We start from the raw sequence: 14,981 nt of genomic DNA, 5'->3' as shown, positions 1-14,981 counted from the left end.
GCCGCTGGAGCTGTGAGATTCGTCAAGACAGACAAAATGTGCCGCAATAATACCGGAAATCAAACGTGTTTCTTTCAATGTAAAGTGTCACCAACGTGTTTCCTTAATATTGACGCTCTACAAGAGGAATGAAAATGTTCAAGTGTCCCTCAAAAAGTCCCTCTAGCTTTTTTATGTGCTTAAAAGAAGGAACTAGAGTCATAGGTCATCAAAGGTTTTTATTAATTCCAAATTCATGTTTCTTTAAGTTAAGTTTCACTCTTGTAGACAATAAGTCTAACAGAAATTCATATGTTTCAACTCTTTCCTCTTATTTATGAATACGAGTATGTTAATGTGGGCATGCACCATCTGACACTGATTGTTCTCTCTCTCTCTCTCTCTCTCTCTCTACCTCTCTACCTCTCTCTATCTCTTTCTCTCTCTACCTCTCTATCTCGGTGTGTGTTTTATTTAAAAGTTTGCAGCACAATAGGCTAATCATTGATAGATGATTTATTTTAAAAACATTAACCGGAAGTTATGCAGCTGAATGCAGCTTGCTTGACCTTGGAAGGACAGTATCCCACCCTAGCGCGCACTCAGACTCCTGCTCTCATCTCCACTGTGGCGCAGCTCCCCTCCTCCCTCCCCACCCATTTCTCTCCTATCATCCCTCCTTTGCGATGTCGGTGTAGGGTCTGAGAGCTAATCAACGACCAACACGTTAAAGCACCCCTAGAATAAAGAATGGCGACCGCATTAAAAGACCAGGTCGTTATTTTTACATTCAGTGACACCAGTAGTTCATTCAATAATCATATAGTGCCGTGCAGCACATGAATGAAACATGTATGGTCAAATTATTGAAACGGAAAATATACATCGAAAATGTGGTTAAAAACATTTAATTTATCGGAATTGAATTTGTTTGCACTGTTGCTCACAAACGCAATGCCAATAGTAATCTACAGATTAAAACAAAAAAACAAAAACGCGGTTCCCCTAAAATGCACGAGAAAGAAAAACGTTGTCACAAACACAGACACATGTGGAGACTGGCTTATGTTTGTCCTCCATTGTCTGAACTGGAGGATGGTTAATTTGCCGGTAGCGATTCTGCGGCGCAGCCTACCGCATGGCGAGCATTTGGGCAAGGCGCAGCAAAGAGAAAGCATCGCACTGACAATCACAACCTTCCCTCCACATGGATCACTGTCAGTGGTAGACCCCAGACTGTCAGGTCACATAATCGTATTTAAGATGCATGTGCTGGACCCCATAAAGCACAAGTCTCATTTTCTCTCTATCTCTCTCTATAGCCTATATCCCGAGGAGAAACATGATATAGGGTTATATATGGGCACGGGAACAAGACGGCTGATTACGACCATGAAATAAATACAGAAGCTTTATTTGTCAAATGCAAATAAGGAAGGAAATATATCATCTCTGTCATGTGTAGAATCCTACAGTCTGTTTGAATGGTTCACTCTCATATTTCCACTCTTCATTTAAATGCAAAATGTCCCAATTTTTTCTGATTCTGTGAACTGAACTTCTTGGAATTAGCTCTCCACCCCAACAGTTGGCAGCCAAAACGAAAGGAAACATACTGTGTGATGAAATAAGGGATACACAAGAGATCCGTACTATTTTCATGCTCATTTTCATGCTCTCATGTGGCTCCTGCGTGCATGTTCACCATGTCGGTGCATTGGAGGATTTTAGTCGTTTTGAATGTGACTGTCTGTTTGTGTGACAGGGTGATGTGGATAGGTCTGCTCTCTGTCTGGCACCCAGGGCATTCTGGGTTAGTTTGGTTAGGCAGGCAGCTACAGGAAATACATGAACAGTTATTTCTGAGAAGTGGGTGAGCTGGTTTATATTAGTGAGTATGTCTGTGGAATTAAGCATCTACTGGGCTCTGTTGTGGTCCACAGTTGAAAACATAAGAGCATGGTTGAAGCCCAGTTAAACCAACAGAACATCAGTTAGTTTGACATTTTTTGGTGTTGGTATGTGAAAAACAAATGCCCTGGACTCTACACAGATATTTAGAACTGCTGTGTTAGGATATATTTGTTGTATACAAGCCTGATATGTGTGACAAGCATCAACCAAAGAATCACTTCAGCACCAGGGACAGTTCCTCAGCTTCAAGCTGGGTGAAGTGACACATTTAACTCCTTAATATAGCCATGACAATACTTAGAATATTGGTTTACTGGCATTACTTATCCTATGGTGGGATTTATGGATGTAATGTACTGTATGTATCTTACCATTTAATATACAAACTATGAAAGAATCCATCATTGTCAAATATAACCAGGCTGTACATGCATGCTGTATGTGCATATCATATACATGTTATTACATTACAATATTTACTCTTATATATGTATTTTTTTCACCTCCTGGCTTATCTTTGTTCAGTTTTGTTTGCTGACCCATCTTCATGAATATTATTCTTTGAACTGTGTGTAACTATCAAGAGCCACTAAAAAACACTGTCAAATACCTTGCACATGTAAACATATTTGGGCAATAAAGCTGATTCTGAAATAATCCAGCTAAGCTCATAATCTTATTAAGATCTACTCAATATGTATGGCTTACTTCAATATTATGTGGGTAATTGAATAATTAAAATAGGGATTGTTATGGAAAAATATTGAAGGAGCAAGTGAGTCATACAAAATTAGACTAAACAGGGATTGCTAGGTCAGTAACCGTGGCTCTCTTTTGTAAGATTTGGGGTAGAGCCTAGAGATAACAGCAATCAGACAGTGAATGAATTAGCAGCCATTGCCTCATGTACCAAAGGGGAAACTGGAGGAAAATGGGACGCGCAGCTTTTAGTTGAGTGACAAGGAACAATAGTAGCTGCATACTACAAGCAACAAAACCACTGAGGGAAAAAAGAATGTACACCAAAATTTCACTGTGAAAGGGAGGCTGTATTTTTCAGGCTAAAGCTTAAGTCTGGGGAGTCTGTCCAAAACAGACAAGCAAAGTCAGTCACAACATCTGGCAGGGCAAGGCTGTCCTGATAGCCTTAAGCAGAATAGATCACTGGGTGAATGAATCTAATGGAGGAGAGCCATAATGGCTCCTTTGAATAATCTCAGCTGGACCACTATGAGACCTCATTACATCAATACAAGTGTTATAAAATGTTTTCCCTAGCAAGACATAATTTAGTACATGTACTAATATATGTACAAACAAACAAAAAACTCAAAACATAATACATTCTATAGAGCATAAATCATATGCAAGTAAAATGCTTAAATTTGAGGAAATAAGCCACTGACATCTGAAAATTACACACTTACCTACATGCATATGCAATAGTTATGTATTACATTTATTTATATTTAAAAATGTTGAATTGACAGAATAGACATCTCATTTCAATTCACTGTTCATTGTTCACCTGCCTGGTTATACAAACCATTTTTGGATTTGTTGCATAAGACTCAGGAAATTGTGTTTCCATAGCAACAGCAATTTGATGCATATTGCAGCGCCAGTTGTGATCACCATTTCTAATTTTGATGTTAATTCCCCACACAAAACTCTGCTCATTTAACATCATTAAAATTCAGTACACCAAAAAAGAGATGTATTTTACTTGTGTATCTTTTTACTCTTGTAAAAGATTCATATGATTTGAAAGACTATAATGCTCTACTTTTACATATGTTTTTGTTTTTGTCATGTATGTGTGCCAGTCATCCAAAGCAACCACTACAAAATGGCCAACACAAACTGGTTCAGCAGTGACCTCATGGCAAGGGCAGCCACACACATAAATAACCTGCCACAGGCATCACTCAAGATGGAGCCCAAATAACACTGCACTTAACTCCATTATAATACTCCCTCTGCCTGTACACACATTCAACATACACCACTTCAGTCACTGGTTCTCTTGTGACTGTGCAGCCTGTTTTTTTATTCACCTACACAGTATAATTCTATATATAAATATTACAATAATAAGGATAGATCTCTGGTCAACAACAGCGTTTTCCCTATTAAAACAGAATTTCACTGATGTAACATAAAGGCAACATGACAGACAATGTCTGTGGTGGTCTTGCATTCTTTTGCAGATGCAGTAACAGATCTGTATTCCAGTCTTGTCACACGTGTCTCTAAATCAGAGCGACAACCTGTTCATTTCGGTTTCTACGGCGATGCAATGACTGCTTTATCTTTTCACGCAGCCTGGTCACACAATCAAAATCATACATCATTTCTCCCTCTGACATATTACTGGACACTCACTGCAGAACTCTTTACAGTACCCTTCCAGCTGTGGCAGAGGCTCTAGGTGATAAGACTCATGACCTCATTGTGTATGGGTTCAAGCCAGGCTATCTTCTCTGCTGATCTGTCTCTGTCATTCAAATGGGCACGCACAGCCTGTCTCACACTTGTGACAGATGTAGTTGCAATTTTATAGGAATAACAAAACAAAACAATACTCACAAAAGGTAGAAATGGTTTATTTATTCATGGTTTATTGTGTAAAGTAACTGAAACCTTTACATTGTGGTTTGCAGACAGTTGCACAAATAAACAAACACACACTGGATTTAAAAACGCAGACAGAGGGCACCAGAGAGTATCTTGTGATAAAATGCCACTGCATGCCAAAACTTGAATTGAATGTTGTGATCAGCAGTCATAAACAGGAAATTGGCCTCCAAATACTGAGGTCAACTATGAAGAACTAAGCCAAAATCACACGAAGAGACAAGACTACAAGACTAACTTTGAGTTTAAAATTCATGTTAGAAATCTGTTAATAGAAATACAGATGTTGAAACTGAACGAAAATTGACTTTCTTATGCAAATCTAGCAAATTTGCATTATCAGGTTAAATTATGTTTAAGGATTTACTCATCTCTGAAAACCTCCATTTTTAATAACCTAATCCTGAGGGAAATTAAATTGTGAAATTTATGCTGAAGCCACACGCACTGTGTGAGGTGTTGTACTTGGGCAGTCACTTCAGCACTACCTTTACTGAATCAATATAAACAAGTTCTCTGACTGTGAAGGAAACAGATTTATGATGAAACCTAAAGACTAGAAATTACACCTAAAACTGTAAAATAAATGCTTATCATGCAAAATATCATCTGATCCATTCATACTACTTTATACGTCCACTCCCCTGTTTGTTTGTTTTTTTCCTCTCCCATTAATCATCTCACCACCCCTGAGATTTATCTGGTGACCCTCTGGAGGGGCAAAGCCTATAGGGTATTAATAATCTGATGATGTCATATATAATAATATCAGTCTGTAATGGGTAGAGGTGGTAGGACCCAATTGCAGCACAGAACACCAGTTAGCAGCAGATCTTTATTATATAGTACACAAGGTAACTGAACAGGTTAGGGTTAGGGTTAGGGTTAGACAGAATGCATAGGGCAACAGGCAGGGCTCAGGGTCACTGATGACACAGAGTAGGCAGCAGGTAAGATCATGCCAGTAACATGATGGGGTGCAGCTGAGAGTCCAGGTGATTGCTGGTGAGCTGCAGCTGAGTGCCCAGGTGAACAGAGTTAACTGATGAGGTGGGTGTGGCTAATTAGCAGGAGTAGAGCAGGAGTGTGGTGAATGGAAATTTACTAGCAGCAGGAGCAGAGCAGAACAGACTGTGACACAGTCAGCGGGACTAAACCACTACTTTTACTGTGGTACTTAAACTACATCAAGCTCATAATACTTATGTACTTTTACCAAAGTAGGATTTTTCATGCAGGACTTTTACTTGAGTATTTTTGCATTGCTGTGTTGATACTTGAATAAAGGATCTGAATACTTCGTTCTCTACTGTCAGTGACCTTCTAATCCCATCTCCCGCTAACATACATACATAGACAATATAAACAACATGCACATGTCTACTCACTGAGAGAAGCCTGTCTCTGTGCAGGGATATATCAGGATCATTTTACTTAAGTCCCACTATTTAGTATTTATAAACATTATAAAACATTTCATAAATTGTTTATGATGTACTAGGATATAGTTGTAAGCAAATATAAGGGCATTTCCGTTGTTTATTAATGCCAGTGTTTGTCATTTGAGTACCTGTGAGGAAAAATATGTTACTTAATAACATTTATATCTGTTTGCAACTACATTATTATGTGCCATAAACCATTCATTGAACAGTTCATATACTGCTCATAAATGCAAAAGGGGGTGTTAAAGTTAATGCTAATCTGTGGGTCTTTGAACCGTGTGAGCAGCCTTATAATCAAACTGACATTCCATTTAATTTCACATCATTCATTCATTTTGAAATGTTGAGATGGCTATTTATTTCACCTTATGTGATATATGTATCTAAGATACTTTACAGATGAGAAATATTGTGATTATGTATAAAAATAGAATTGTGAGTGAATTATTTAACAGCAACATTTCCAGTTTTACCTTCAAGTAAACATCACAATAAGAAAAGACACTAAGACACCTCAGTGTCCTACTTTATCACAGCAGGGTTGCACAACCCTTTGCACCATGGACAGTACCCAGTCTGAAAATGTAGTCCACTGGGGAGGAGAATTGATGTATTGCAGTAAAAGTCAGCACACATGAATGTGGCCACAGGTGCACTGCTGACATCCACCAACCTACTTCCAATTCTTTTAAAACAAGTAACCTGAGGCCTTCAATATAAATATATATATATATATATATATATATATATATATATATATATGTATATATATGTAATATCACCAATGTTGCAAAGTGCTGATGAAGTGAGTTGTAACTATTGGCAAACCACCCATCCAAAAAAATCATATTACTATTTTGAATTTCATATTTGAAATGTGCCTGATTACTTCTTTATTATAATTTCCCACTTCACTCTATTATTCTACTAGGTAATTGCTTTGGAAAACCCATATCAAAATATTATATGCAAAAAGAAATTGAATTGTTGGTAGCATGGACAAATGTCGTGCAACTGACTCTAGCAACAAATACTCCTTATCATACAAATTCACAGGGCCCTCACACATCAGTCTCCTGCAGGACTGCAGACTGAAAGCTCTGTGTGGTCACAGTGAAGAGCAGACTATGCAATTTGGCTCTAGGCTTTCACTAATCCTGACAAAGCTATTATTTGTCTGCTTCTGCGATTTGAACTGCAGGCACATATCCTTTATTTAGTTTTCAATTTCCAAGAATTAGCACAGAGCATTTTAGAGAGAAACTGGGTCAAAATGTGTGTATGTGAGGGAATTTCAGAGAGAGAACGAAAGAGAGAGAAAGTGCATGTGTGTCGCATTTATTCCAGAAGTCACTTTTTAGAATTTAAGATTAATCAGAGACATAACAGAGAGACAGATTAAAAAGCTTTATTCAAACTAGCATGATCAGGCAGAACATTAAAGCCAAATAAGCAACATCAAAATCCGACAATTAACTAGACTTGAAAATAAAGCAAGGCCATTCTCTCCCATACTGTCTTTGATCCACTGAGTGGGATGGAACTGGATTACGTTTGATGCAACTCTTGAAGCATACTGTACAATCTGACTGGCAAATTAGCAGAGGAAAACTGTGCTGTGTACACGAATGAGAAATTAAGCACTTTGACTATACCAAGCAAGAAGCACAAGCACTCCCTGTGCCTTTGAATCACAGTGAATACAGAAGTTATCAAAAAAGTCTACTGTATAAAAAACAGTATAAAGCATTTAAATTTACAGTAAATGCATCTAATGGTTCTAAATAGAACATCTGTTCTGAAACCAAAAGGCTGAGCCCCAATCCATCAATGTCTAAGCAATTGAAGGTGGTATTTTATCATGGGGGAAAGGGGGGGTAACTGTTAATTTGTAATACTGTTCATTCATCAGAAGTCACATATACCTTTTACAATGCAGAAGGCACGCAAGAAGCTCATCAGATGTGCAATTTCCTAATTCTTTAAACACTGTTGGAATCAACTGATTCAGGCGTATATTGCACACACAACATGTTCTCCACAGCAAAAGACCCCTCAATAAGTCTCATCTTTAGCCTGACAGGCAGACAGACAACTGTGTTTATGTCAGGGCAGCCTGGTTTATCATTGATGCCAGGCGAAGAAGGAAAAGAGAGGTTAGGTTTCCCTGACTCAGGATATGTAGCTCGATACATCCAGAAACATTCTCTCTTTGCTGCATTACTGAGTGGGACGATCATATTTAGATTTGGTGCATATTTCAAAGTGCTGTCATTTGCTTAATACTTCTTATGCACTGTGTATGGGTTCAGCAGTGTTTTTTTCTTTTTTCTTTTTGTTTATCATCTGCAGAGTCAGCGCTAGAATACTGCAACTATAATTAACACCATGCCCTCCATGTTCGCATGTTCCTCCCAGTGAGATTCTACTATTTAGCACCCTAACAAGTGTTCCTAATAAGCTCCTTGTTTCTGAGAAATTAAAAGTCCTAGGCTTTGCAGTAGTGCAACGGCGCTACCTTTGAGGTCGAGCAGGTCAAAAAAAGTACCCTAGTTTTCATTGAAGTTATGTACACTACCAAAACAACATCATATGCACTAAACTACACATACTGTATGCAACGCAAAATGCTCTTGAAGAAGCTCACAAAAGAAGCATTAAAAGTTAATACATAAAATATCTATAAAAACATGAAAATTCATAAAACAACACCTTGCCTGGACCTTATATTCCATTATATTGTACCATGGCGAAGATAAATACATATTCGATATTCTCACTCTTTTCCATATCATTATATTTATCATTATAAAAATGTTCTTTTTAAATGTCTACTACAATTGTATTTTTTAATTGATTAACATATTTTGCACCATGTGCTATAAATGAATTCAGTTGATTTATTTTACCAGTTGGAAAAGTCAGTGCGGTTAGGAAGATAAAAGCTTGTATAAGAGATAAGTAAAATCTTTTTACATAGAAAGCTGAATTGACATTTGACCCTGTTTTTAATGTTTTACTCCATGCCCGCTCTGACCCCACCTCAATCTGTGATGTTAGATTTCCCCTGAATAATTTTTTTGATCCATACAGCCAGATAACTGCACAGCCAGCCAGCACAGTCTAGAAGTTATGCATTGCAGCACTCCTGATATTTGTGGTGTCAAAATTTTGTTCACCTGGATTACAGACAAACAAAAACCTCAAAGCATTTCTACTTCTCTGACCTCCTTATTGTTTCTTTAGAACTACAGAACATACAATCAAAATGAAAATGTACATTTTACAGCTTTCTTTTCTTTCATTCTTTTTTTAGTCATCTTCACACATTCATCACTGTTGAATACAACAAACATTATTAAAAAATGGATAAATCTAAAGTCAAATCACTGAATATTTTCATCTGCAAATTACTAGTTGACAATGTGAGCCTTACTTACCAGCATGACTCACGATAGAGTAGAAATATTTTATAAAAAAAGAAAAACTGACATAACCAGCTACAGTTCAGTATTAATCAGATTTATGGAAGAATCATATTCACCCTGATTGTGTGTTTGTGAATAGGCGTGTTTTGAACTTCTGCTAAAAGAATGTTGCATGATGACGACTTATGTATAGGTTGAGCTACTGATGGTTTCTAGAACTACAGCACACAGCGAAAACTCTGGAGAGAAGGCAAATTAGTCCGTTAAGAAGTTTCAAAGCATTGAGGAGGGAATGATTCACTACATGAGGCCACTCTAGTAATGTCCTGATACCCTGCAATAAATGATTTCTCTGTCCAAATGTTTTGAACATGTAAAATCATGCAGATTCATGCTTAAAAGAGAAATGAAAGGTAGAAATCTGAGGTGATTAGTGGTTGATGTTTTTCTGGGGGGTTGGAGGGACTAGAGAGAAAGAACAGTTGGAGCAGAGGGACCGAGGGAGGACTGATGTTTTACATCTTCTTTGTGAGTCACAGGGAAGAATTCCAGGCAGAGACTCCCACGAAGAGATGAGTATATCATGGCAGTTCTCTTCTGGGTACCTGCTGAGACACAGAACATAGAATAAGCCCAAAACAGGAAGTCAACGTCAATATAAACTTATAGAAAGTCCTCACTCATGCAACAGTGGATCGTGACTGGTTACTGCCACCATCATTGACATGTCATTAGGTTTCAGGGACACTTAAATTCAGGGATAGTGAATGAATACCTTGCTTCTATATTTAGGGTGCTTTTTTCAGTGTATTCTCTAAAATTAGTGTTGGATATTCAGGATTTTAGAATCAGACTAGCATACACAACTAAAATAACATGACAAAGCCATTAACTACAATTGGGAAGCATTACAGCATGCACAAGCAGGCATCACACTGTGCTGTTTGGTATTTTGTGGGCCACTGGTTACGGCCACCGGGTGAATTTAACAGAGGGGGAATGAATAGCCTCCAAATTATTTTAGGACATTGCCCACAGATTTGAAATAGGTCCTTACAAAGTTCATGTGTAGGGATGCAGAGATATTTAGTCACTGCTGTTAGGTGGCCTACAGTATGCTCCATGCTGAGAACCTATTCAGGACAATTCACTCTTTAATCCCTTTTTTTCTATCTGTGCCATCATTTTGTCCTGAATCTCTGCCAAGCAAGCCAGATGTGGACAACTCAACACTGACCAGAAGCCAAATTTATCCTAATCTCAGCTCTCACTAAGCCGATAGGTTTCTCACTTGACTGACTGGCCAATTTAAATTTTAGTGCTCACAATGGCATCATATTGGAGCGGAGTAGTGAGTTATAGATCGACAGGGTCAATCAGGGACAAATCGAAATATGGTATTCTGCTCTATTTAATCGTGGAACTGGGAACTGTGACAGTTTTTTATCAAACCAAAATTTTGAGCCAAACCAAAAAAAAATTTATATCAAATAGAAATATAGAAAATGTCTACACAATTAGAGTGGCTCTACAAGATGTAGTTAGCAACCAGCATACCTCCAGTTGTAGAATGGACTTCCTTTCATTTTGAGTACTTCAGAACAGAAAAAAAGAGACAAGTTCAGTGGTACGTGTGAAACTCAGACAGTCAAACTCACACTTATAATACACAAACATCATCATGTACAGGTCTCTCTCTCTCTCTCTCTCTCTCTCTCTCTCTCTCTCTCTCTCCATATGCACCTGTGAATTTAAATATATTCATATTATTTAATCTTTCAACAAAAACAAACATCTGTGTCGGTTTCAGCAGTTCTACATTGATGGCAGTGTACCGTGAGCACTGCTTAAGATGCGACTGCAGACCCCTGGCATGATGTATTCCATGTCCTTGAAGACAACCCCTCCATGTCCCGGCTTCTTTGAAGTAATCCCCCTATTAGACCCACCAGTTATGCTCTGATTGTGTGTTATGCATCTACAATATATGACCTACATACTAGATAACACATCGAACAGTGGCACATTTTCAGTTTGTGGGGGTGTTATTTGTTTGGCCTAATTATACAATGAGATTGCAGATAGTTGGCTCTAGAAATTCACTGATGATTAACTATCAGACTGTGTTCTTATCTTAGCTTCAACTCTTTTGTTGTCATATCATACCATATCAACTTATACATCACATATCTGCAAAGACTATAATGTTAAAGACACACTCTTTGCCAGTAAATACTGCCAGTAAAAAAAAAAAAAGATATAAAAGAATAAAAAGTGTATAAAATAAAACAACAGAAACATGATACATTGATACTTACGGATGAGAGAGGAGGAACACACACCAGTGTTGGAGAGTTACTAACCACAATGTGTGAAGTAAAGTAGTCCCACACTTGTAGCCACAATGCAAGAGTAATTTAATAAATTACCAATGTTTGAAATTACAGTCCTTCTCAGGGTATTCAATCAATAATATAGTCTATATCAATACCCAGAAGAAGACTGTCATGTTGAAACATTGGTAAGTTATCCTTGCATTGTGGCTACAAGTGTGCAGATACATTCATTCACTGTACTGATACTTAAGACACTGATTAAAAAAAAAAGTTAATATTTTGTGACCTGTTTAAAATGTATTCTTAACTACAAAATGATAACACTATTTACAATTTCCATCCACAGCAAATACAACAAAACGTGTTGGCCTTCCAGGGAGAAATTATAATAACTGTACTAAATCCCTAAACACATTTTTTTAGTTCAATACTTGATCTAGTTTCCTCTTTGTTGTCTGTTAGCACGAACCAACAAAAGTTTGTTGCCCTTTAAAATAATATCCTTTATCTATCTGTTGACAATAAATGACAACCAGGCTAGCATTTCACTTATACATACCTCCAGTGTGGATGCTCTGGAGTCTGTGGTCTCACTTGGCCCTATGCTTCTGGGTATACTGGAAACAAAATACCCAGCTCCTTTGGGGATTATCGGCTGTCTCACAACCACTTTGCCTTTCCTGGTCTCTGCAAGGAACAAACTGTACCAGTAGGCATCACTAGAGATAAGAGTTGAATCTGCGATGGTGGAGCTTTGGCTTTGGCTGATTACACTGTTCCTGCTGATCACGCTGTTCCTATTGGGTGGGGGAATCTTGATGGCCTTTGGTTTTGGTTTTTGACACTTCAGCACAATAATAACCAAGATGGTAATGAGGAGCAGAAACGACACAGCTCCTAAACCAATAACTAAATACAGGTTAAGGTCAGTGAAGACGTCATACTCTAGTGGCAACTCTGTGGTCTCTGAAAAGGACATCACGTGTTCTACTGTTGATATCTTGATGGTGACAGTGGCAGAGAGAGCGGGGTTACCATTGTCTTTGGCAACAATCACCAGCCGCTGGTGTCGAGGGTCTCTGTAACTGAACATTCTCGTTGTCCGAATTTCTCCGTTGTACTGATCCAGGCTGAAAAGGGATGCATCAGTAATTTGCAGGAGCTGGTATGTAACCCTGGCGTTCTGCTCTGAGTCTGCATCGATGGCAATCACTTTGGCCACTAAGTGTCCCTTATCTGTGGACCTTGGTATCACCTCCTCTATGACAGAGCCTTGCGCCCGCCAAGGTGAAACGATCTGAGGAGTATTGTCATTTTGATCCAGAATGATGATGTGTACTGTCACATTGCTGCTCAGTGGGGGAACACCAGAGTCTCTAGCCTCAATATGGAAAAGGAAATCCCTCTCTCTCTCATAGTCAAAGGTCTTGAGGGCATAAAGATCACCGTTCTCTGGATTGATGGAGAAAAGCATTGACATAGAAGTATTAACAATCTCCTTCTCCATTATGAAATAAACCAAATACTGATTCTCATTGAGATCTGGGTCAAACGCACTTAAAGATGTCAATAACGCCCCTGGTAGATTATTCTCTACAACATGGATGGTGTAGAAGGATTTGGAGAACATGGGTGCATTGTCATTGATATCCAGGATCTCTAAAGTGATAGTCTCGTTTTCAGTTAAGGGTGGCGAACCTTTGTCTGTCACCTTCAGTATGATGTCATATTTGTTTACGATTTCTCTGTCAAGCGGCTTTGAAACAAGCAGCTCAAAGTAACCCTCTGAGGATTTGTTCAGGAGGAATGGTAAAGTCTCCTGCTGACTCAAGGTGAGGTCCACTTTCCCATTGACTCCAGAGTCCCTGTCACTGACACTGACCACAGCAATCAATGTCCCTACAGCCACATTCTCAACCACTGAACTTTTCAGAGACTTGATGGTCACTTCAGGGTAGTTATCATTTAGATCTGTGATGAACACCATGACTTTGCAGAGTCCTGACAGCGGATTGGCCCCTCTGTCCTGAGCCTGTATGTGCATCTCAAAACTCTGACTCTCTTCATAATCTATCACCCCTTTCACCTTGATCTCACCTGAGTTTGGGTCAAGTGAGAAAAGCTCTTGAGTCTTCTCAGAGGTGTAAAGTGTGTACGAATATAATAACTGGGCGTTTGTGCCTTCGTCCAAGTCTGTTGCGTTTAAGGTCATGATCACTGTTCCTGCAGCCGAGTTCTCTGGGACGTTGACTTCAAATACCGGCTGACTGAACAGGGGGGCGTTGTCATTGATATCCAAGACATTAATGATTATGCTGGCTGTGCCGGAGCGGGGAGGGACCCCTCCATCCACAGCTGTTAAAATCAAATTATGAACTGCATGCTCCTCTCTGTCCAAATTACCACTGAGCACTAAATCAACATATTTGGACCCATCGCTGCCAGTCTGTATATCAATGTTGAAGTAGTTGCTTTCGCTGAGATAGTAGGTCTTGATTGAATTCGCCCCCACATCCGCATCCACGGCGTTTGTCAATGAGAATCTCTCACCGGGAGGGGTTGCTTCCGAAATGTCCAATTGCATTGTCCTCCTGCGAAACACAGGCGCATTGTCGTTGATGTCCATGATCTCTAGTTCGATGTTAAAAATGCGAATGGGGCTTTCAAGTATGACATCCATTTTCAGAAAACACGAGGTTGCTTTAGTCATGCATACGTTCTCCCGGTCTATCTTCTCGCGGATTACCAGCTCTCCGGTTTCTTTGTTGATATCAAGGTAATTTTTGCTGTGAATGACATCGAGCTTTGCTCTCCGCTCCACCAAACTACGAACATCCAGACTCAAATCTGTGGCCAGATTGGCAACAAAGGAGCCCTCTTCCATTTCCTCCGGAATAGAGTACCGAGTGATGGAGAGCGCAAATCCCCATAGTGCCATGAACGCACAAACACCCACCGTCAATCGTGTCCGTAAAGGTGCAATGATAAGCGCCATCATTATGGTATGTTAAAAGAGATAGATGAAAAAGATCAGGTTATCTTGATGCAGGGGAACGCCGGTGTCATTCTTGCTTCCACGCGTTGTAGCTGGAGCTGCAGTAGGCCATGTACAGTACAGTGCCGCTGGAGGAGCAGCAATCTGACAGCGATGCTCTGCAGGGGCGTGCGCAGCATTTGTGTGGGCTGGTCGGGTGGCCACAATGGAATCAAAGGATGCACATATTTAAAGTCAGATACCACAG

General features: G+C 39.2%; 1 protein-coding gene across 1 annotated transcript; it reads right to left on the bottom strand.

Moving 5' to 3' along the window:
- Nucleotides 1-9,998: 9,998 nt before the first annotated feature.
- LOC128371586 (protocadherin alpha-C2-like) lies at nucleotides 9,999-14,734 on the bottom strand. Its single transcript, XM_053331940.1, has 3 exons — nucleotides 12,299-14,734; nucleotides 10,961-10,997; nucleotides 9,999-10,011 (listed from the first exon to the last, which is right to left on the bottom strand). The coding sequence occupies exons 1-2, from the start codon at nucleotides 14,732-14,734 to the stop codon at nucleotides 10,986-10,988; spliced, it is 2,448 nt and encodes an 815-aa protein (XP_053187915.1). The 3' UTR covers nucleotides 9,999-10,011; nucleotides 10,961-10,985.
- Nucleotides 14,735-14,981: the final 247 nt, after the last annotated feature.

Source organism: Scomber japonicus, chromosome 13, assembly GCF_027409825.1.
Source record: "Scomber japonicus isolate fScoJap1 chromosome 13, fScoJap1.pri, whole genome shotgun sequence".
NCBI lineage: Eukaryota > Metazoa > Chordata > Actinopteri > Scombriformes > Scombridae > Scomber > Scomber japonicus.
This window is presented reverse-complemented; position numbering and strand designations above follow the sequence as displayed.

Bases quoted from the DNA above. Each gene is read 5' to 3' on its own strand.
- LOC128371586 (XM_053331940.1), bottom strand. From the start codon at position 14,734: ATGGCGCTTATCATTGCACCTTTACGGACACGATTGACGGTGGGTGTT.